The sequence below is a fragment of the Notothenia rossii genome (assembly GCF_949606895.1).
Source record: "Notothenia rossii genome assembly, chromosome: 6".
Taxonomy (NCBI): domain Eukaryota; kingdom Metazoa; phylum Chordata; class Actinopteri; order Perciformes; family Nototheniidae; genus Notothenia; species Notothenia rossii.
Genome location: NC_136909.1, coordinates 62,208,746 through 62,225,631, shown reverse-complemented (window position 1 = coordinate 62,225,631; position 16,886 = coordinate 62,208,746). Strand labels below are relative to the sequence as shown.

At 42.0% G+C, this 16,886-nt stretch overlaps 5 protein-coding genes across 6 annotated transcripts in view; 1 reads left to right on the top strand and 4 right to left on the bottom strand.

Annotated features, from left to right (window-relative positions):
- The window catches only part of LOC307044894 (uncharacterized protein), a 172,791-nt gene that overhangs the window by 17,080 nt on the left and 138,825 nt on the right, over window positions 1-16,886 (bottom strand). The window lies entirely within an intron of this gene.
- LOC307044891 (uncharacterized protein) overlaps window positions 1-16,886 on the bottom strand; it is a 36,233-nt gene that overhangs the window by 4,453 nt on the left and 14,894 nt on the right. Inside the window, exon 2 of the mRNA XM_079690322.1 lies at window positions 15,564-16,032. Within this exon, the coding sequence (XP_079546448.1) occupies window positions 15,564-16,032 (469 nt within the window). The remainder of the gene's footprint in view (window positions 1-15,563; window positions 16,033-16,886) is intronic.
- Window positions 2,425-10,014, top strand: LOC307044885 (uncharacterized protein; the record flags this gene model as incomplete). 2 transcript variants are annotated; one of them, XM_079690310.1, is made up of 2 exons in its annotated part: window positions 2,425-7,589; window positions 8,575-10,014. In XM_079690310.1, one exon carries the CDS (start codon window positions 2,425-2,427, stop codon window positions 5,494-5,496), a length of 3,072 nt encoding a protein of 1,023 aa, XP_079546436.1. In that variant the 3' UTR covers window positions 5,497-7,589; window positions 8,575-10,014. The 2 variants fall into 2 exon arrangements, with proteins under 2 accessions (XP_079546436.1, XP_079546435.1); XM_079690309.1 differs by having other exon boundaries at window positions 7,950-10,014.
- On the bottom strand, window positions 5,619-11,367 carry LOC307044888 (uncharacterized protein). Its single transcript, XM_079690318.1, has 4 exons — window positions 11,089-11,367; window positions 10,820-10,913; window positions 10,571-10,689; window positions 5,619-10,220 (listed from the first exon to the last, which is right to left on the bottom strand). The coding sequence occupies exons 1-4, from the start codon at window positions 11,279-11,281 to the stop codon at window positions 9,202-9,204; spliced, it is 1,425 nt and encodes a 474-aa protein (XP_079546444.1). The 5' UTR covers window positions 11,282-11,367; the 3' UTR covers window positions 5,619-9,201.
- LOC307044889 (uncharacterized protein) overlaps window positions 12,974-16,886 on the bottom strand; it is a 104,057-nt gene continuing 100,144 nt past the window's right edge. Inside the window, exon 3 of the mRNA XM_079690319.1 lies at window positions 12,974-13,648. Coding sequence (XP_079546445.1) covers window positions 13,521-13,648 — 128 coding nt within the window. The 3' untranslated portion in view covers window positions 12,974-13,520. The remainder of the gene's footprint in view (window positions 13,649-16,886) is intronic.

Here is a 16,886-nt window from a genome sequence, read left to right as displayed (position 1 = left end):
TCTGTCCAGCAGAGGGCGCGTGTTGCTTGCCGCAGGTGCATAATACATAAGACTTGAAGCAAGCTAACATCGTCTCTGTTTCCTTTGTCTTATATTTTCCCCATATTAGGTGAGTTCATCCGTGAGAAACGTTATATATGTAGACTGACTGTGTATAATATTAATGTGAATAGTGATAGTTGTTAGAGGTATTTTTGGAGGGTTTCTCTAGGTTCTGTAATTGTTGTAGCTGTGTATGCTAGCTTTGCGAGCGCCGTTAGCTATGCTAGCGCAGCTAGCTATGATAGTGTAGTTTAGCTCCAAGAAGGGGAGTTTGGGTGTTAATTTGGATATGTATGTTTGTACTGTGCATTTCAAAAGTGACATCTTGTGTGTTAAATTGGATGTATGTTTGCAGTACACGCATTGTTAGTGGTTGTTTTATATCAAGAATCCATGTTCTGTATTATACAGCGTGCTATGTGTACCATGTTGTTGGCGGGCATAATACATAAGACTTGAAGCAAGCTAACATCGTCTCTGTTTCCTTTGTCTTATATTTTCCCCATATTAGGGGCATAACATTTGGAGGCGCTGCTGGGAGATTTGATTTGAGGACCATCCCTGAGTTGTTAGTGGAATCCTCTGATCAATCATCCCCTTAAACAACCCAGTCATCGGAGAAAGGAGCTTGGAAAGGCAGTCGAGGTCGTTTTCAGACAACGTTGGTAACCTGCATCCTGAAGTGTGAAAAGTCACCACTAGGGAGCAGCAAAAAAACCTAATTAAGTAAGATAAACCCTCATTTGCTATTTCTGCCCACTTCTCTGATACAATGGAGGCTGAATTGGAGAAGCTGCAGCTGGACATTACAGGTGCATTGTATACACTGACTGTAGAACAACTGATTAAAGTGTGCAATGAACTGGAGATTTCAGGACCGGATAATGTGCATGTGACTGGTAAATCTCGCAGTCAATTAATTTCTCATGTCACAGAGCATAATGAACGTGAAGAAATGGCCGAGCTAGAGGATGAAGGCATGTCCGAACTTCTTAATGTGCAGGATATCATAGACAAAGCCAAAATTACAACAAATGTACATGACAGTGTCAAAAGGGAAGATCTCCAGAAGGAGGTAGAGGCACTAAGGTTGTCATTACAAGAAAAAGAAAATGCAATGCATGACCTAATGAACACAAGCATGAACCACCCTGCCGGGTTCAGCCCCCCAGAAAGAAATCTGGCCCAAGTACTCCCCAGTAGTTCTATGTGGCGCAAAGATCTTAAGATCGCAGGCCAAATAGGCGAGCCAGGACAAAAAGATAGGCTCACATTTTCTAGTCTGGCCAGACAAATTGAAAATGGCTTTAGTAAGGGCTACCCAGAGTCAGAGATCATTGATGCTGTAATCCGTGCCATCACACCAGGCCTGCAGTTACGGAGTTACCTTGAAGGGAAGGAAAACCTTACACTGCCTGCCCTTCGCCGAATTCTCAGGTCTCATTACCAGGAGAAAGGTGCCACAGAGTTATACAAACAACTCACCTCTGAGGTTCAGAGTAGTAAAGAAACGCCTCAAAACTTCCTGATTAGAACTATGGACATGAGACAGAAAATCCTGTTTGCTTCTCAAGAAGCCGAGTCAAACCTAAAATATGACCCAGCACTAGTCCAGAGTCTCTTCATGCATACTGTCCTGACTGGTCTACAGAATGACAATATTAAAAGTGACCTGCAGCCTCTCCTCATGCAGATAAGTACTTCGGATGAGCTGCTGCTGGAGAAAGTGAACATTGCGTACACCAATGAAAAAGAGAGACAGGATAAAAAGAAACTTGCTGCCCCATCACGAGTAACAAATGTGAATACAGTCAAGTCCACTGAAGTTCCGGTGGAAATGAAAAGCACCAGCCAGCAAAACACAGTTACTCTGCCCACTGATCTGCTGTCAGAAATCAAAGGAATGCGCTCTGACATGGTGCTGTTGCAAGCCCTGAGAGCTGAGGTCTCCCAAATCAGAGAAACGATCCAAACGGCCACATCTGCACCCCCACAGCATCCCTCACCAAGCAGAGAACCAGCTAATATTTCCGCCCCTTATCCTGTGTTTTCACCCCAACAACCCTCTCCCTATAGGGCTGAATTCAATGCCAACAGCGTGTACCACCAGCAGCCACCAGCAGCAGTGCAGGAGTACCGACCGGCATTCCACCCGGCACGAGTAAGAGAAACGGCTCAGTTTCAACAAGGGTATGCACCGCAGCGATACTACCCAGCACCACGCCCCCGACCTAGGTGTGTTTCCTGTACTCATGCAGGCGAAGAGTACTGTCAGCATTGCTTTAGGTGTGGAAGCAGTGAACATTTCAGAGCAGGTTGTAAGGCACAGAGGGTAGAGGGACCCACTAGGCGGAGCCCTTTAAACTAAGAGGGGTTGCTCCCATGGGACATGCAGCAACCGGCCACACAGATAAGTCCCAATCTTGTGCAAATTGCAATGAAGAGAAAAAGAGTAGGGAACTACAATACTGTTCAACTTGCAAAATTACACTGTATTGTTCTAAAGAATGTCAGGAGAACCATTGGCCTGCACACAAAAGGCATTGTAAGACATACACATGTTCAGGTATTAAGAAAGCGACACAGTCACATGACAAATCCAAGCACAAACAAAATATTGCAAAAGAAAAAACAGCTACTGTGAGAGAGTTAGTAGGGAAAAAGTGCCTCATCAGGTGTTTCCTACACGAACAGAAAACTCAGGCCCTCTGGGATACAGGCTCACAAATTTGTGCTATAGATGAGGTATGGAAAGAAAGCCATCTAACTGATGTACCGCTAAGAGATGTAGCAGAGCTAATTGACCCTATAGACTCTTTACAAATTGAAGCGGCCAATGGTACAGAAATGCCATATGTTGGTTGGCTTGAAGTGTCCTTTAAACTTACTGCAAGTGATACCGAGTTGCTAATACCCATGCTAGTGCTAAAAGGTAACCAACAGCAGTGTCCCATTATTGGCTTTAATGTCATTGAGCACCTTGTGATAGCCAGTCAGCCAGGCCAGAAAAGACATGGGGATAAAGAGAAGCTTGTACAGGCAGTAAAAATTGCCTTTCCTCATCTTCGAAAAAACAAAGCAAAAGCCTTTATTAATGCTGTGAGTGTAGGACAGACATGTGACTATAACGTAAGAACAGCAAATGAGAGAGTTAGTGTGCCTAAACGTAACTCCATTCAACTCGAGTGTCGAGTACAGGCTCCATTTTTCACCGTCTACAGTGACAATAACCCACTTACATATGTACTGTCCACTGCCAAACTGAATGCAACAGGTTGTCGATGGGTAGCAGAACTGTCAGACTTCCATTTCATAATTAAATACCGTCCTGGTAAGGAAAACATTGATGCTGACAGTCTGTCCAGAATGCCTTTGGACGTGGAAGTATTCATGGATGAGTGTACAGAGGAAATGTCATATGATGTGATTGGAGCAGCTACACAAGCAGTGGAGAACCAGGATGAATCCAGTGTGTCATGGTCCATGGGTGTCTCATTAAGTTGTGCAGCATTAACTGTAGACGCATCCATCATTCCATTGACAATAGGACAGATCAAACATGACCAAAGAAATGATCCCAATGTTGGAGCAGTGATTCAGTACAAGCTGGCAGAAAAGAAGCCATCAGGCTCAGAACTCAAACAACTCAGTTCACAAATCTTATGTCTGCTAAGAGAGTGGGACAAGTTGGAGATGAATGAGAGTGGAGTGTTGTACAGGAAAACTTCAAACAGAACACAGCTTGTGCTTCCAGAAAAGCACAAAAGTACAGTATTAAAGGAGCTCCATGATGAAATGGGCCATCAAGGTGCAGACAGGACTACATCTTTGGTACGGGACCGGTTTTACTGGCCCTACATGCAACGAGAAATCGAAGATTATGTCATGAGGAGATGTGTGTGCCTCAAGCACAAGAAACCAAGCCGTCAGACAAGAGCGCCACTGACGAACATTGTTACCACTCAACCGTTTGAGCTTGTCTCAATTGATTTCTTGCACCTTGACAAATGTAAGGGTGGTTATGAATATATTCTTGTAATTGTTGACCACTTTACACGTTTTGCCCAGGCCTACGCCACGACTTCCAAATCAGGAAAAACAGTTGCAGAAAAAATCTTTAACGACTATGTGCTGAGATTCGGCTTTCCGACAAGAATACACCATGATCAGGGTGGTGAATTTGAAAACCAATTGTTCACACAATTGAAAAAGTACTGTGGAGTTGCTGGGTCGAGAACCACTCCCTACCACCCACAAGGAAACGGACAGGTCGAGCGGTTTAACCGAACATTACTCCAGATGTTAAAGACCCTCACAGAGAGACAAAAGACTAACTGGAAAGACTCACTAAATAAACTGATTTACTCCTACAACTGTACTCGTAGTGATGTAACAGGTTTCTCACCCTTCAACCTGTTGTACGGACGCTCTCCACGGTTGCCAGTTGATATGCTGTTCGACTTGACCGTGGAGCAAGGGGACAGTAATCATCATCGTTACATGGAAAAGTGGAGGCAGGGCATGGAGGAGGCATACGAGATCACAAGAGAAAATGCTCACAAAGCTGCTATGAGAAGCAAGACACATTATGGCAGTAAGGTGAGAAGCTCAGTATTACAGCCTGGTGATCGTGTATTAATCAGGAACATGACACCTCGCGGTGGTCCTGGCAAACTGAGAAATCACTGGGAAGATGCTATTCACACAGTTGTGCGTCAAGTGAGTCAAGATATCCCTGTTTATGAACTCAGACCTGAGAGAGGGACAGGGAGATCAAGGGTTTTACATCGTAATCTTCTCCTCCCATGTGACAACCTGCCGCTGGAAACTCAAGTACAGCCACGTGCAAAGAGAAAGAGTGTGGAGAGAAATGAGGAAGCGGAGCAAACAAGGGAGGAGGAAGAGGATGATGAGTATTATCTAGCACCACTTAAGCAGCAATCAAATCCATGCCCACCTGAGACAGTGAATCCTGCGTGCACTAGTACACCTGTGGAGCTTGAATGCATACACTCTGAGGAAAACCTGTCAGCTGAGCCAGAGAAAGAACAAGAAATGGCACACGAAGTTGGGTACTTGCCGGAGGGGGAGGACAGCTACGTTGAGGACAGCTATGTTGAGGATCTACCTGTGGAGAATGACAGCTACGTTGAAAACAGCTACGTTGAGGATCTACCTGTGGAGAATGACAGCTACGTTGAGGATCTACCTGTTGAGAATGCTGTCCCATCACCTGCTCAAAGTGACCCCAGTAGTAAGGAGCTTCAAGGGCATCGACGACAATGCAGACGACCAAAGGTCTTCACATATGATAGGCTTGGCTCACCAGCCTGCTACAACATAAAAGCACCACCTCTGCATACAAACTTAAAGGTGCCATGGACACACACTGTACCGCCATACCACTTTCAGCAGTACTATGGATATGAGGGTAGTGACATTGCACACCATTGAACTGAGTAAATGCACATACATTACACTCAAAGAACACATAAAAAGGAAAATGGACGGCAGAGGTCACATTCAAAGTGATTGTTGACATGAGATACATTTATGGGCTGTGTTTTCACACAATATATCATTACATGACACTGTTACAGTCAATCATATCTCACTCACCTGTTTTAAAGGAGTGTAGTTCACTTGGACATGCTGCACAGGCAGAACTGTTAACAAGGTAGCAACGGACTATGTTGAAACTATGTGTGACAAAGGAGGTCAAAAACAAATGTATGAAAAGAGTTCCAGACTGTAACATTGCACTTTATAGGTAAATGTACTAAACATGTTTAGCCTGAAATAATGCATATTCGAGACCGTTTCTTCTGGCCACATATGCAGCAAGAAGTAGAGCACTCACACACACAACATACATTCAGGGACTGTAAAAAACAAAAACAAACGGAGAGCTTGTGAACATATGTTTGTCATACAATGATGGACTTTCTACTAAGCCAAGGGCTTAAATGTGTAAGTTGAGTGTGTGCACTTTTGCCAGACTGAACAGTGAGCGTGGTATGTGTTTAATAAATGTTATAGATGTTGCTGACATGTAGGCATAATATTGTGGATTAGAATGTCGGGACGACATCTGTTTTGAAGGGGAGTGTGTAATAGATATAAGTCATGGTTGATGACCTTCCGGGTCTGTCCAGCAGAGGGCGCGTGTTGCTTGCCGCAGGTGCATAATACATAAGACTTGAAGCAAGCTAACATCGTCTCTGTTTCCTTTGTCTTATATTTTCCCCATATTAGGTGAGTTCATCCGTGAGAAACGTTATATATGTAGACTGACTGTGTATAATATTAATGTGAATAGTGATAGTTGTTAGAGGTATTTTTGGAGGGTTTCTCTAGGTTCTGTAATTGTTGTAGCTGTGTATGCTAGCTTTGCGAGCGCCGTTAGCTATGCTAGCGCAGCTAGCTATGATAGTGTAGTTTAGCTCCAAGAAGGGGAGTTTGGGTGTTAATTTGGATATGTATGTTTGTACTGTGCATTTCAAAAGTGACATCTTGTGTGTTAAATTGGATGTATGTTTGCAGTACACGCATTGTTAGTGGTTGTTTTATATCAAGAATCCATGTTCTGTATTATACAGCGTGCTATGTGTACCATGTTGTTGGCGGGCATAATACATAAGACTTGAAGCAAGCTAACATCGTCTCTGTTTCCTTTGTCTTATATTTTCCCCATATTAGGGGCATAACATTAACACTTACAATGACTATTGCATAATTAAAAATGTAACACAATCCAAGCATAGCTTGACACTGTTGAAATTGAAATTGCGTGCTACGATGTAAAAAGTTCCCGTATGTTGTGGCTGCAGTCGTAAGAGTCATATAGAGTAGTAACATACAATTATGTAGTCTTATTAAAGGTGGGATAGGTAAGTTTGAAAAACCGGCTCGAGATACACTTTTTGTTATATTCCATGGAATGCTCTTAACATCCCGATAGCAATGAATATCTTAAGTGCTTTGACAAAAAATCCATAAAAATATGTCATCTGTGGAAGCCGTAATACTGTAAAAAGCACGACCCCTTTTTGTGTTTGTACACAATGATGACGTAGAATGTATGCGCGCGCATTGTGGCAACAGAAGGATGGCAGAGATAAACAGCTTGTCAAGCTACGCAAGGGGATTATCAACTAAAGATCGTGAATGTTACCTTAACAAGTTGACTTTGACAAATGGTGTCCGACTTCCAGATCCGTGTTCTATTGATGAGTGGGTTGAAGACGTTAGCAAGTGGCCGAATATACAGTGGCCAGATATATATATACCTATTTAATTGAGAAACCGAGCGTGTACACCAGAGAGAAATTACGAGCCTATAAGTCAGTGGATGCTTACGAATACGTTGTCTATGGTCATGTACAGAACGTCAAATACCATGACATAGACTCAGAGTTTTGTATTTTGAGATCAGAAATTCTCCCTAGTCAAAGACAAGGACACAAGACAACGATATATGAGGCTTGGGTCATAATCAACCAACGAGAAAACTACGTCCTCACAGCGAATTGCACCTGTATGGCGGGGTAAGTAGCCTATTATTTGGTGTTGTGGGCTTGTAGGTAACAGTTCAGGGGCTTGTTACTGTCCTTTCAGCTGGCTATTACTCTCCTTTCCATATCAAAAATCGTATGCCTTGCCCTGTAACTTTCTCATCATAACCAGGGTTTGAAACTAACATTTTCATGAACAACACAGCGACAACAGGGTTCAAAATGTCAGCAGCCAATATCATTCAGTTACATTCAAAACCTGATTAAGCTTAGGATACTCACATGTCTAGTAAGTTAGATGTTTACCTACTTCATAGCCAGAGCTGAGATTTGTCTGAGAACACATGTTACTTTCAAGCCCAGTATGTTTATTATGATTTTGTGAAATTTCAGGCTTGGGTCATGCTGCAGCCATGCAGCTGCAATATTATTCAAAGTTGAGCTCTATGTTAGGATGGGAAGGACAGAGAAAGCAGCGGTTACTTCGGAGTGTGCATGTGGAAAGACACCAGCAGGAAAGAAGTCAGACCAGCTCCATTGAGGGAAATCAGCTTCCACAAACCAAAGAGGCTTGGCAGGCAACTTCCAGCAGCTTCAACATCTGCTAGGAAGAATAGTATCACACCCAGAAGCATGTAATAGTTGACAGAGCCTAGATAAGTTTCCTTTTGCCATAGTGCATTTAATTAATTCTCAGGATTTCTCCTCAGTGTTTTGACACCATAATGTAGCCTGAGAAAGGTGTTACTTGGTGATGCAGAGATGAAAAGGCCTACAGACCAACGTGGCATCATGACTTTTTGTAAACATACACGCTCAGTTTGAATAGTTTCAGTATCATTTGTTATGTTAGTTTGAATATGTCTGTCCTTTTGTCTTCAGATTACTGATTCTAGAAATTCGATTGTTTGTTATCTACAGCTTAACTGGTCTGGTTTTAGAATAATTCAGTCATTATTCTTAAAATGTGAACATTATGCAGCACACTAATTGTGTCTTTTTGTTGCTCTATTATCAGTGTTGACAGATGATGACATCCGGGAACTGCGGGATGTGAACCCAGGTGCTGCAGTGCTGACGAGCCTGGAAAACAGTGACACGGATATGGCCAGATATGCTGTTAGATGTCGGTTATGGATTGTCTTTCCCTGGTTGTTAAAGTTGCATTACAGTTGAAACAATGAATTCATCATCAGCCTTTTCTTTACATTTGATGTTGTTATTGAAAGCTGTGTCTAGATGCACTTCAGTGCAACAAGATATTTTAAGTCTTATTCTGTAATGCTATATATGTATCCAGAGATCATTTGCGACCTAAAATTATTATTTACTGTTTACAACATACAGAACCAGTTTGATTCTAATATATTGTACATACTCCTACTTTTTATGTTGTTAATGTTTAGTGGCACTTTAATGGCACCTGAATGGAATGAAACTCTGTTAGTAACAACATTACAAATAAATGTGATACTGCACTCTGAATTGTTGAGATAATCTGGGGGGGAAAGGACCATTAGACACACCAGTTGCAGCCAATGTGGGGAGGTTTATTAAAATGCATTCAGTTTTAAGTACAGTAGGCCTATATACATGTTTTACAAATGTAAAGTCAATTTATAAGTCATACATGGTTATGTGTAACTCATTTGGGAACAACACTCTTACAGAGGTTTGTGAGGGCACCACATACAATAACAACATCATCTAGTATGTCAACCTGCGACAAAGGAATAACTGTTTGTAAAATCTTAAAGTTTTTCCACCGACCAATAACTCGCTCTACATGGATCCTCACACGAGAAAGTTGTCTAGATGTGTCCACTTCCTGTGCAGAAAGCTGCTTCTTTCCTTTTGTGAAATGAGGGATACGAAGGGTTGCACCATAGGCCGCAAGCTCATCTCTGATGAGAAATCCTCTGTCTGCTAAAACCTCATCCCTAGGCTCCAAAAGTTTGAGGAAACCTGACTCCTTAGTGATCTGCTTGTCTGAAACCCGTCCACCCCACCCAGGAGACAGAAAGGAAATTGCACCAGCTGGAGTGATGCCGATCAAATATTTAATGGTGTTGTTGTGTTTATAGTTTGACCATGTCTGGGCCCTGGAAGTCAGATTACTGGGTCTAGCTATGAACATTTCTGTGCAATCTATTATGCACCGACATCTTCTAAAGTTGCGCTTGAATATTTTTGGCATATTTTTAAGTACTGCACCCTTACTTGGCCATTTAATGAGTGGCTTGAGGACCAAGGCCATAGCAGGGACCCAGCTCCGCAAAATATTTGATAAGGTGGTTTTTGATACCTGAAATCTATAAGCCAAGTCAGTATTACATAGGCCCAACCTTAATTTCATCAATATAATCAATAGGTGGTCCTCTACTGTAAGTTTGTTGTGAATTCTTTCTACGCTGCCCATCATTTTTGTAATCAGCCACTCAAAGACCACAGAGGTCAGTCCTGTGAGAAAAATCAATTGTCCAATGTTGCACTTAACAGTGGTGTAGGAGAATGTAGATTTGTGCAGCTCCTCTTTCAGCTTTACATTTTCTGCTCGTAGTGTGTCAAACTCCTGTCGCAGGTTGACATATTCCTCCTGAAGTTGACTGTATCTCAGGTTCAGATCATCGTACTCTCTCTTTGGAACTGGGATATCCTCTTCAGCTTTAATATAGAAAAGTGAAAAATTAGCATGTGCTGCAACCAATGCAAACAAGTTCACAATTCAGGGGTTCTCACACATTTTTACCAATGAATTTTCAAAACTTTTCCATGACAGAAGAGAAGATACATTATCGATCCCAGGGGGAGATTTTTCCTCTGCATTTGACCCATCCAGGGGCCAGTGTACACGTCACACACAGACATACATACATAGCAATTGGAGCAGTGGGCCTGGCAGGAGCACACACACACTAGGAGCACACTGACTCTTTCAGTGAGGGTGGGAACCCTGACAATCAATCAGTTAATTGTAAGATGATATATTCATATATTCATAAATATATTCATACCAGGACAATGATCCATGCTGCATTCTTGTTCTGGATCCATGCTGCATTCTTGTTCTGGAGTTTCAGAAGTAACACGTTGATTTGCTGCAGTGTCAGTTCTCCTCCTTTTCCTATGGTACCTACAGTAACAGCAGAAATTCATAGTTAGACTAATCCATATCTCAAAACAGCAGCTGTAAGCACCAAAGCGTATGCAAGAGAGGTAAAAAAAAAAAAAAAAACGACTGAGGATGTCAACTCTAATCTTACCTGTCCATCTTTGAATTTGGGTTCTGGCTTTGTTTTGTGTACATGAACACAGATGGCACAAAATCAGGACTACTAGAGTCCAATGATGCCTCGCCTGCAAAAATAAAACACAAACACGTTTGTTTAGCCTAGCAAGCTACTAGGCAAATCTAACGCCAGCTTATCAAACTTTAGCTGCATTTGATTATTATTCTACATCATACAGACAATCACTAATGTAAACAAGGCTCTCCCGTAAAATCAAAGAGTAGGCTAGATAACCTCATTACCTGATATAAAGTGGGCGCTGCAGACGCGAGCATTTTTGATTATGTCCTCATTCCAGTCCACACGTTTAATCGCCTGCAGCCACAGACGCCGCCGGTTGCTCTGAAATGGTCGTGGTCCTCTCGGAATCCTATAAAACTTTAGTCCGCCGGTGGAATAGCGATTCGTACAACCGTATACGCAACAACCAGACATGTTGATGCTGGGTACAGTTTGTAAATGCTTGCTAACCAGTTGCTACCTCGTCTTTGTCATTCAGAACTGCTTGAAAACAACACCACTTCCGTTGCCCACATGCGCGCGCAACTTTTTGATGACGTTGGCTGTAAAGCGAAGTCACGCCCATCTACTTCCGGTCCATGGGACCCCGGAAGCGAAAAATTATACATTGAATTCAATGGAGAGAGAAAACTTATCTTTTGATCCCGTTTGAATTGTGCCACGAACTACACATATGATGTTTGTCAATCTTAAACAATCATTTCCATGTCAAAAAAGTCACATTTTGTCGTAAAACTGTTCCCAAATCCCATTCTGGGTCGCGCATGTGATGTCACAGGCGATATTGCTCCAAGTGGTTGCGAATCGTAATTAAAGCGAAGAAGAAGATTTCATAACTGATTTATTCCCTCCAATAAATATAAGAGATTGCTCCAATAAATTCACTTTTATAAGATGCCTGTGTGCTTTGTACCATGTTGTAATCACAAAAGTGATCATACCACTTGCTCGTTCTATCGCTTCCCGTCTTATGAAAGGACCAGGAGTCGCTGGATCAGACATATCAGGTAATATACATGTTGTGGATGGAACATAGTCAAGTTAGCTACCTAGCTAGTAGTGAGCACGTTAGTTAGCATTACATTACTTAGCCTTGTCATTTTTAGTAGCCTTACCATGAAGTTATTATTTTATTACATGAAGTACACCAAAATGTTAAACAGTAAGATTAGTCATCATGGTAAGTATTTCGTGAAACATTTGAAGAGTAGCCTACTGCGCCCTCCACCGGGTGCTAAGGAAGCTGTTCAGGGAGAGTCGAAGGAAGGCAGGCAGGCAGGGAGCTTTGCATGACCTTCTTCTGGACATGTGTCATTGTGATGATAGTGAGGGTGAGTCAATCTGTTTGTTGGAAAGACAGTAGTTGAGTGATTACTGAGAGAAAATTATTAAAAGAGATAATTATTCAGTGTTGTTACTTTAAAGTGTTGTTACTGACCTTTTTCTCTTTTATTTTCTTTACCTCACCTGTAACTGCTGAGACCCTGAGGAACATGCACACTGGACTGACCTGCTCTGGCAACCTGATTCCACTGTACGTAATAGTATTTGGTTATGGTATATTATTTATATACATCAAAGGCACAATGCACCCCCCAGAGAGACACATGTATTGAGTGTGATATTTTGCATAGGTCATGTGAAATCATCTTTACATACTAGAAAACTGTAGGAGCGGCAACTTGTTTTGAAATTGAATTTTTAATATCCGATAATAAAGTTGATCTGTTTTCTTTATTCTTCTCTCTTCCCAGCTCCATCCATCACCGTTCTCTGTTCCTGCAGGTCCTGCTTGCTAATCAATGCTCATATGTTTTTACACAGTTACAAATAAAGTCAATGTATTGTATGACAGGAAGTTGTGCTTCATTCTGAGTCAATAATAAATTCATTCTGCCTTCAACTGCAAAATGATTGTGGACTGCACCGACATCCATGTAGCTGCCCCCCAGTAAGATAAACCAAGCAAAGCTGACACTCAACATACAGCTGTGCTCTTAAGTTGACATGAAGAATTTGTGAAATATTGGTAATTATTTGGAAAAAATGACTGACGATGCAGAAAACTTTTTTTATTTAGGAACAGTGGTCAGGTGAAGCATTTATCACTACATATGTGTCACACTTAAAAGGCCAAACACACTGGCCAAACACACCTCGTTTACAACTCCCCAGTTGACAGCCATGACTCCGTCTAAATTGTACCCCCCAAGCACCCTCTTCATGAGGGACGCGCATGGAGTGGATGAAAGTCCCGACCTCAGCACAGCACCAAAATTGCTGGCTGTCAACCTGCCCTGCCTGTGTAACTGCCACTGAGGATTTGTCTGCTGTCCTACGGTGGCTGTCTGGATGACAGCTTAATGGTCTCTGCTCAGTCGCATTGAGGCAAGAATTGCCTCAAGCCCCCGACCCCCATGCTCCTTCACCAGCTCCGGCACGTTGAAAATGGCCTGATGTTGAGGCTGCAGCTCCGGCTCAGGTGAAAAAAGCCATGCCATGCCACGCTGCGCCCCTCATCGCAGACCTGAACCAGTCTACTTCCTCAGTGGCGATGTCTCTGGCCAGTGGGTTGTATGTCTCCTCTTGCTGTTGGTAGAGTTGAGACACCGGCTGGACTACTTTTGAAGTGCCAGGCTTCCTCCACTGGCACTCAACTTCTGTGGAGCTGATCTGCCACATGGCAAATATTGCCAATGCTGCAGCGTGGCTGCATTTGTACATCCTCCGTGCACAACCACAGACAGCGCTCTGCATCGCGCCATCCTCTCCCATGTAGATCTGTACAAATAAAGTAAGTACCATGTTTGTTAACATGCTATAATAGATTGAATGAGCAATACAAGGATGGTCCGGATCTGGGGGTGGGAGGGTTTATTTTTCCATAGTTTTGTCCTCTTGTCTGATTGTTGTTATTGTTTGTTTTTTCTGAATTTTTTGTAATTTGTGTTGTATTGGTTGTGATTGTACATTGAATTTTTTTAAATGTGTATTACATTTTTGAAAAACATTTGATCAACAACAAAATAATTTTTGGTCAGGATCTAGACTCAGTGTGTAGTTTATGAATTAATCAATGCTCTCTACATTAGGAAAACACATACCAGTGTACCAGAGGGAGTCACACACAGCTGTGCCTAGATAACCAAACAAATTGACAAGATAACCAAAATCCTTGAATCTACACACAGCAAATAAACTCAAATGACACAACGAGATGTAAAAAGGAGATCACACATATAGTCGATATAAAACTGGCCGCTTCAATCTGAAGAGCAACTAAAACAAAACACGGGAGTGTACCTTGTTCTTGTGAACACCAATGTTATCCACAGCATACACACCCGTATACAGTACACCCGTTCTAGGTTCTGATTGGCTCTCTAGGTTGGCATTCTAGCTTCTGACTGGCTGTCCAGGTTGTCAATCACAGCCGTGGTTCATATTATGCTTGTCGACTCGTAACATCGCTAAACTTTTTTTCTTGACGGTTTTCTCAGTCAACTAATGCTATTGATAACAGTAACATAAATACAGCCCTGCACACTGCAGTCATTATATGCCGGGTCTGTGGTTCATCCTCTTCTTTTTCATTCTCCTCCTTATTGACTGACATTAACCTGTTAACATTGCACTCATATTACTCACCGAAACCTTGTAAAGCCGGTCCCGCATGCTGGCTCTTACATAACCGACTAACTCCCCTTTCGTGTATGTACAGCTCTCAACGTGCCCAGACTTGTAGTGATTTTCACCTCGTTTTATACTTTTATTCTCATTCTGAAAGAATGAGGTGAAATGTGCCAACGTGACGGCCATCTTTGTGTTGGTGACGCGTATTGTGCGGGACCAGAGACATGTAGTTCACTGAGCGGCTTAACACAAAAAAATGTGTTACTTCACAGTTTTACGACACATTTTAATTTTTTTGACTTGCAAAATGTTCTTTTAAATTGACAAACATCATATGTGTCATTCGTGGCACAATTCAAACGGGATCAAAAGATACGTTTTCTCTCTCCATTGAATTCAATGTATAATTTTCCGCTTCCGGGGTCCCATGGAGGCTCCCGGAAGGGGAGGGACTTCGCCTCTCTATAATCTGAGCCGGCCCGGCTAAAGTAACTGGATGGCCTACTGTACCTGCCTGTCAGCCTTCCATCTGTGCACAAACTTATCTCGTGCCCTCATTGGTCATGTGCGCATTCGTGTGTGTTGGAGGAGGGGCTCTGTAAGGAAGTGGCAGATTTTCTCCGGTTGTGTATTTTCAAATTCTAGCGATCTCGAGCCGGTTTGTCAAACTTACATACCTACCTTTAAGGTCTAAAAGTGTGTACATAAGCAAGAATGGAACATAATATGGAAGTGAAGGAAGTGCTCTGTTTATTTAAATGTGTAGTTAAATTAAAATAGTGTCCCTTGGCTGTGAAAGTTAAGATAAGAGTAGTTTTAAAATTGAAAGAAAAGAGAATATTAAATAATACCTTTGCAATAATATCTATATTTGAAGTTGATATCACAGTGTATATTGGTTAATAAGATACAATCATCATTAAGAAATAAATGTATATAAAAACAACATTCAACTTGATCCTGGCCCAATATATTGGCAAACAGTCAGGTTCCGTCTGTGTCAGTTCTTTGGTTTTTAGCTTGGTGTGTCCGGGCCTTAACATACAGTAAAAAGTGTACATACCAAGACAATGGCTTCATCCTTGATGGAAGCAATGTTGTGGTTCTTCTTCCGCCCTGACACCCAACCCCCTCGCTTCTCATCAAACCTCTTGAGCTTCTTCTCAAGGCGCGGCTTTTTTGGCTGCTCCTTAAGGCAATGTCCACAGATCTTCTGTGCACAAAATAAAATGTTCTGACAGAAGGGACATGTCTTTTTTGTAGACCCACCTGGCATGATTAACACAGGATTACAAACAAACAGACAGACAGACAGACAGACAGACAGACAGACAGACAGACAGACAGACTGACAAACACAGGAAAGTAGAGAAGTACACAGCATAGATAGAAGGGTGAATAAAGAAATAGATGATGGATATAAGAAAGCTAGATAGGGAGATAGGGAGATAGGTTGAGTTTGGCTCTTAAAAGTGCCGTTGGTTTTATGATGGTGTAGATCAGTGTATGGGTTTGTGGTGTTGGTACAGGAGCTGCAGGAGAGAACAGAAAAAGTGAATTATGTAGTGAAAATAGCTTTTTTAAATGCACATTGTGACTGTGTTTAGTTGCCATTGCAACACAGCCAGCCAGCCAGCCAGCCAGCCGGACAGACAGACACAACAGATATGCAACAGCTGCTGTATGAGACAAACAGAGATAGAGAGACAGATTGTAAGATTGAGATGGATAGATGAAGAAATAGATAATGAATGATAGAAAAAGATAGAGACAATAACTATAAGAAAGGTAGGTAGATAGACAGAGAGATAGGTTGAGTTTGGCTCTTAAAAGTGCCGTTGGTTTTATGATGGTGTAGATCAGTGTATGGGTTTGTGGTGTGGGTACGGGAGCTGCAGGAGAGAACAGAAAAAGTGAATTATGTAGTGAAACTAGCTTTTTTAAATGCACATTGTGACGGTTTAACTACTTTAGACAGACTGAGTTCATTTACGTGTTTCCTATTTCATACGCGTAACAAGCACATGGACGTGGACTATGCTCCTCCCCCCAAACATATATTAAAATGTCGGCCAGCGTTAGTACTGTCATGTGTAAAACAAAAGCGATTAAGATAACGTATAACTCACACTTTAACATCGACGTATGTAGCCGTAATTAAGACAAATATTTTTCACACACCACTTATGAGCTGATATAAATGTAGCTAAACTAGTTTAAGCTTATGTTGAACGTGAGCTAGCTAGCTAGCCGCCCGCAAGAATAATTTCACATTAATGTTGCTTTGCTGATTATGGCGAAAGCATTTCTCAGACTTTGAACAGTTCAGTATGTATGATGAACAATGCGAGTAAAGGCTTAAAAAAAAGCCCTAATTATTAAATCT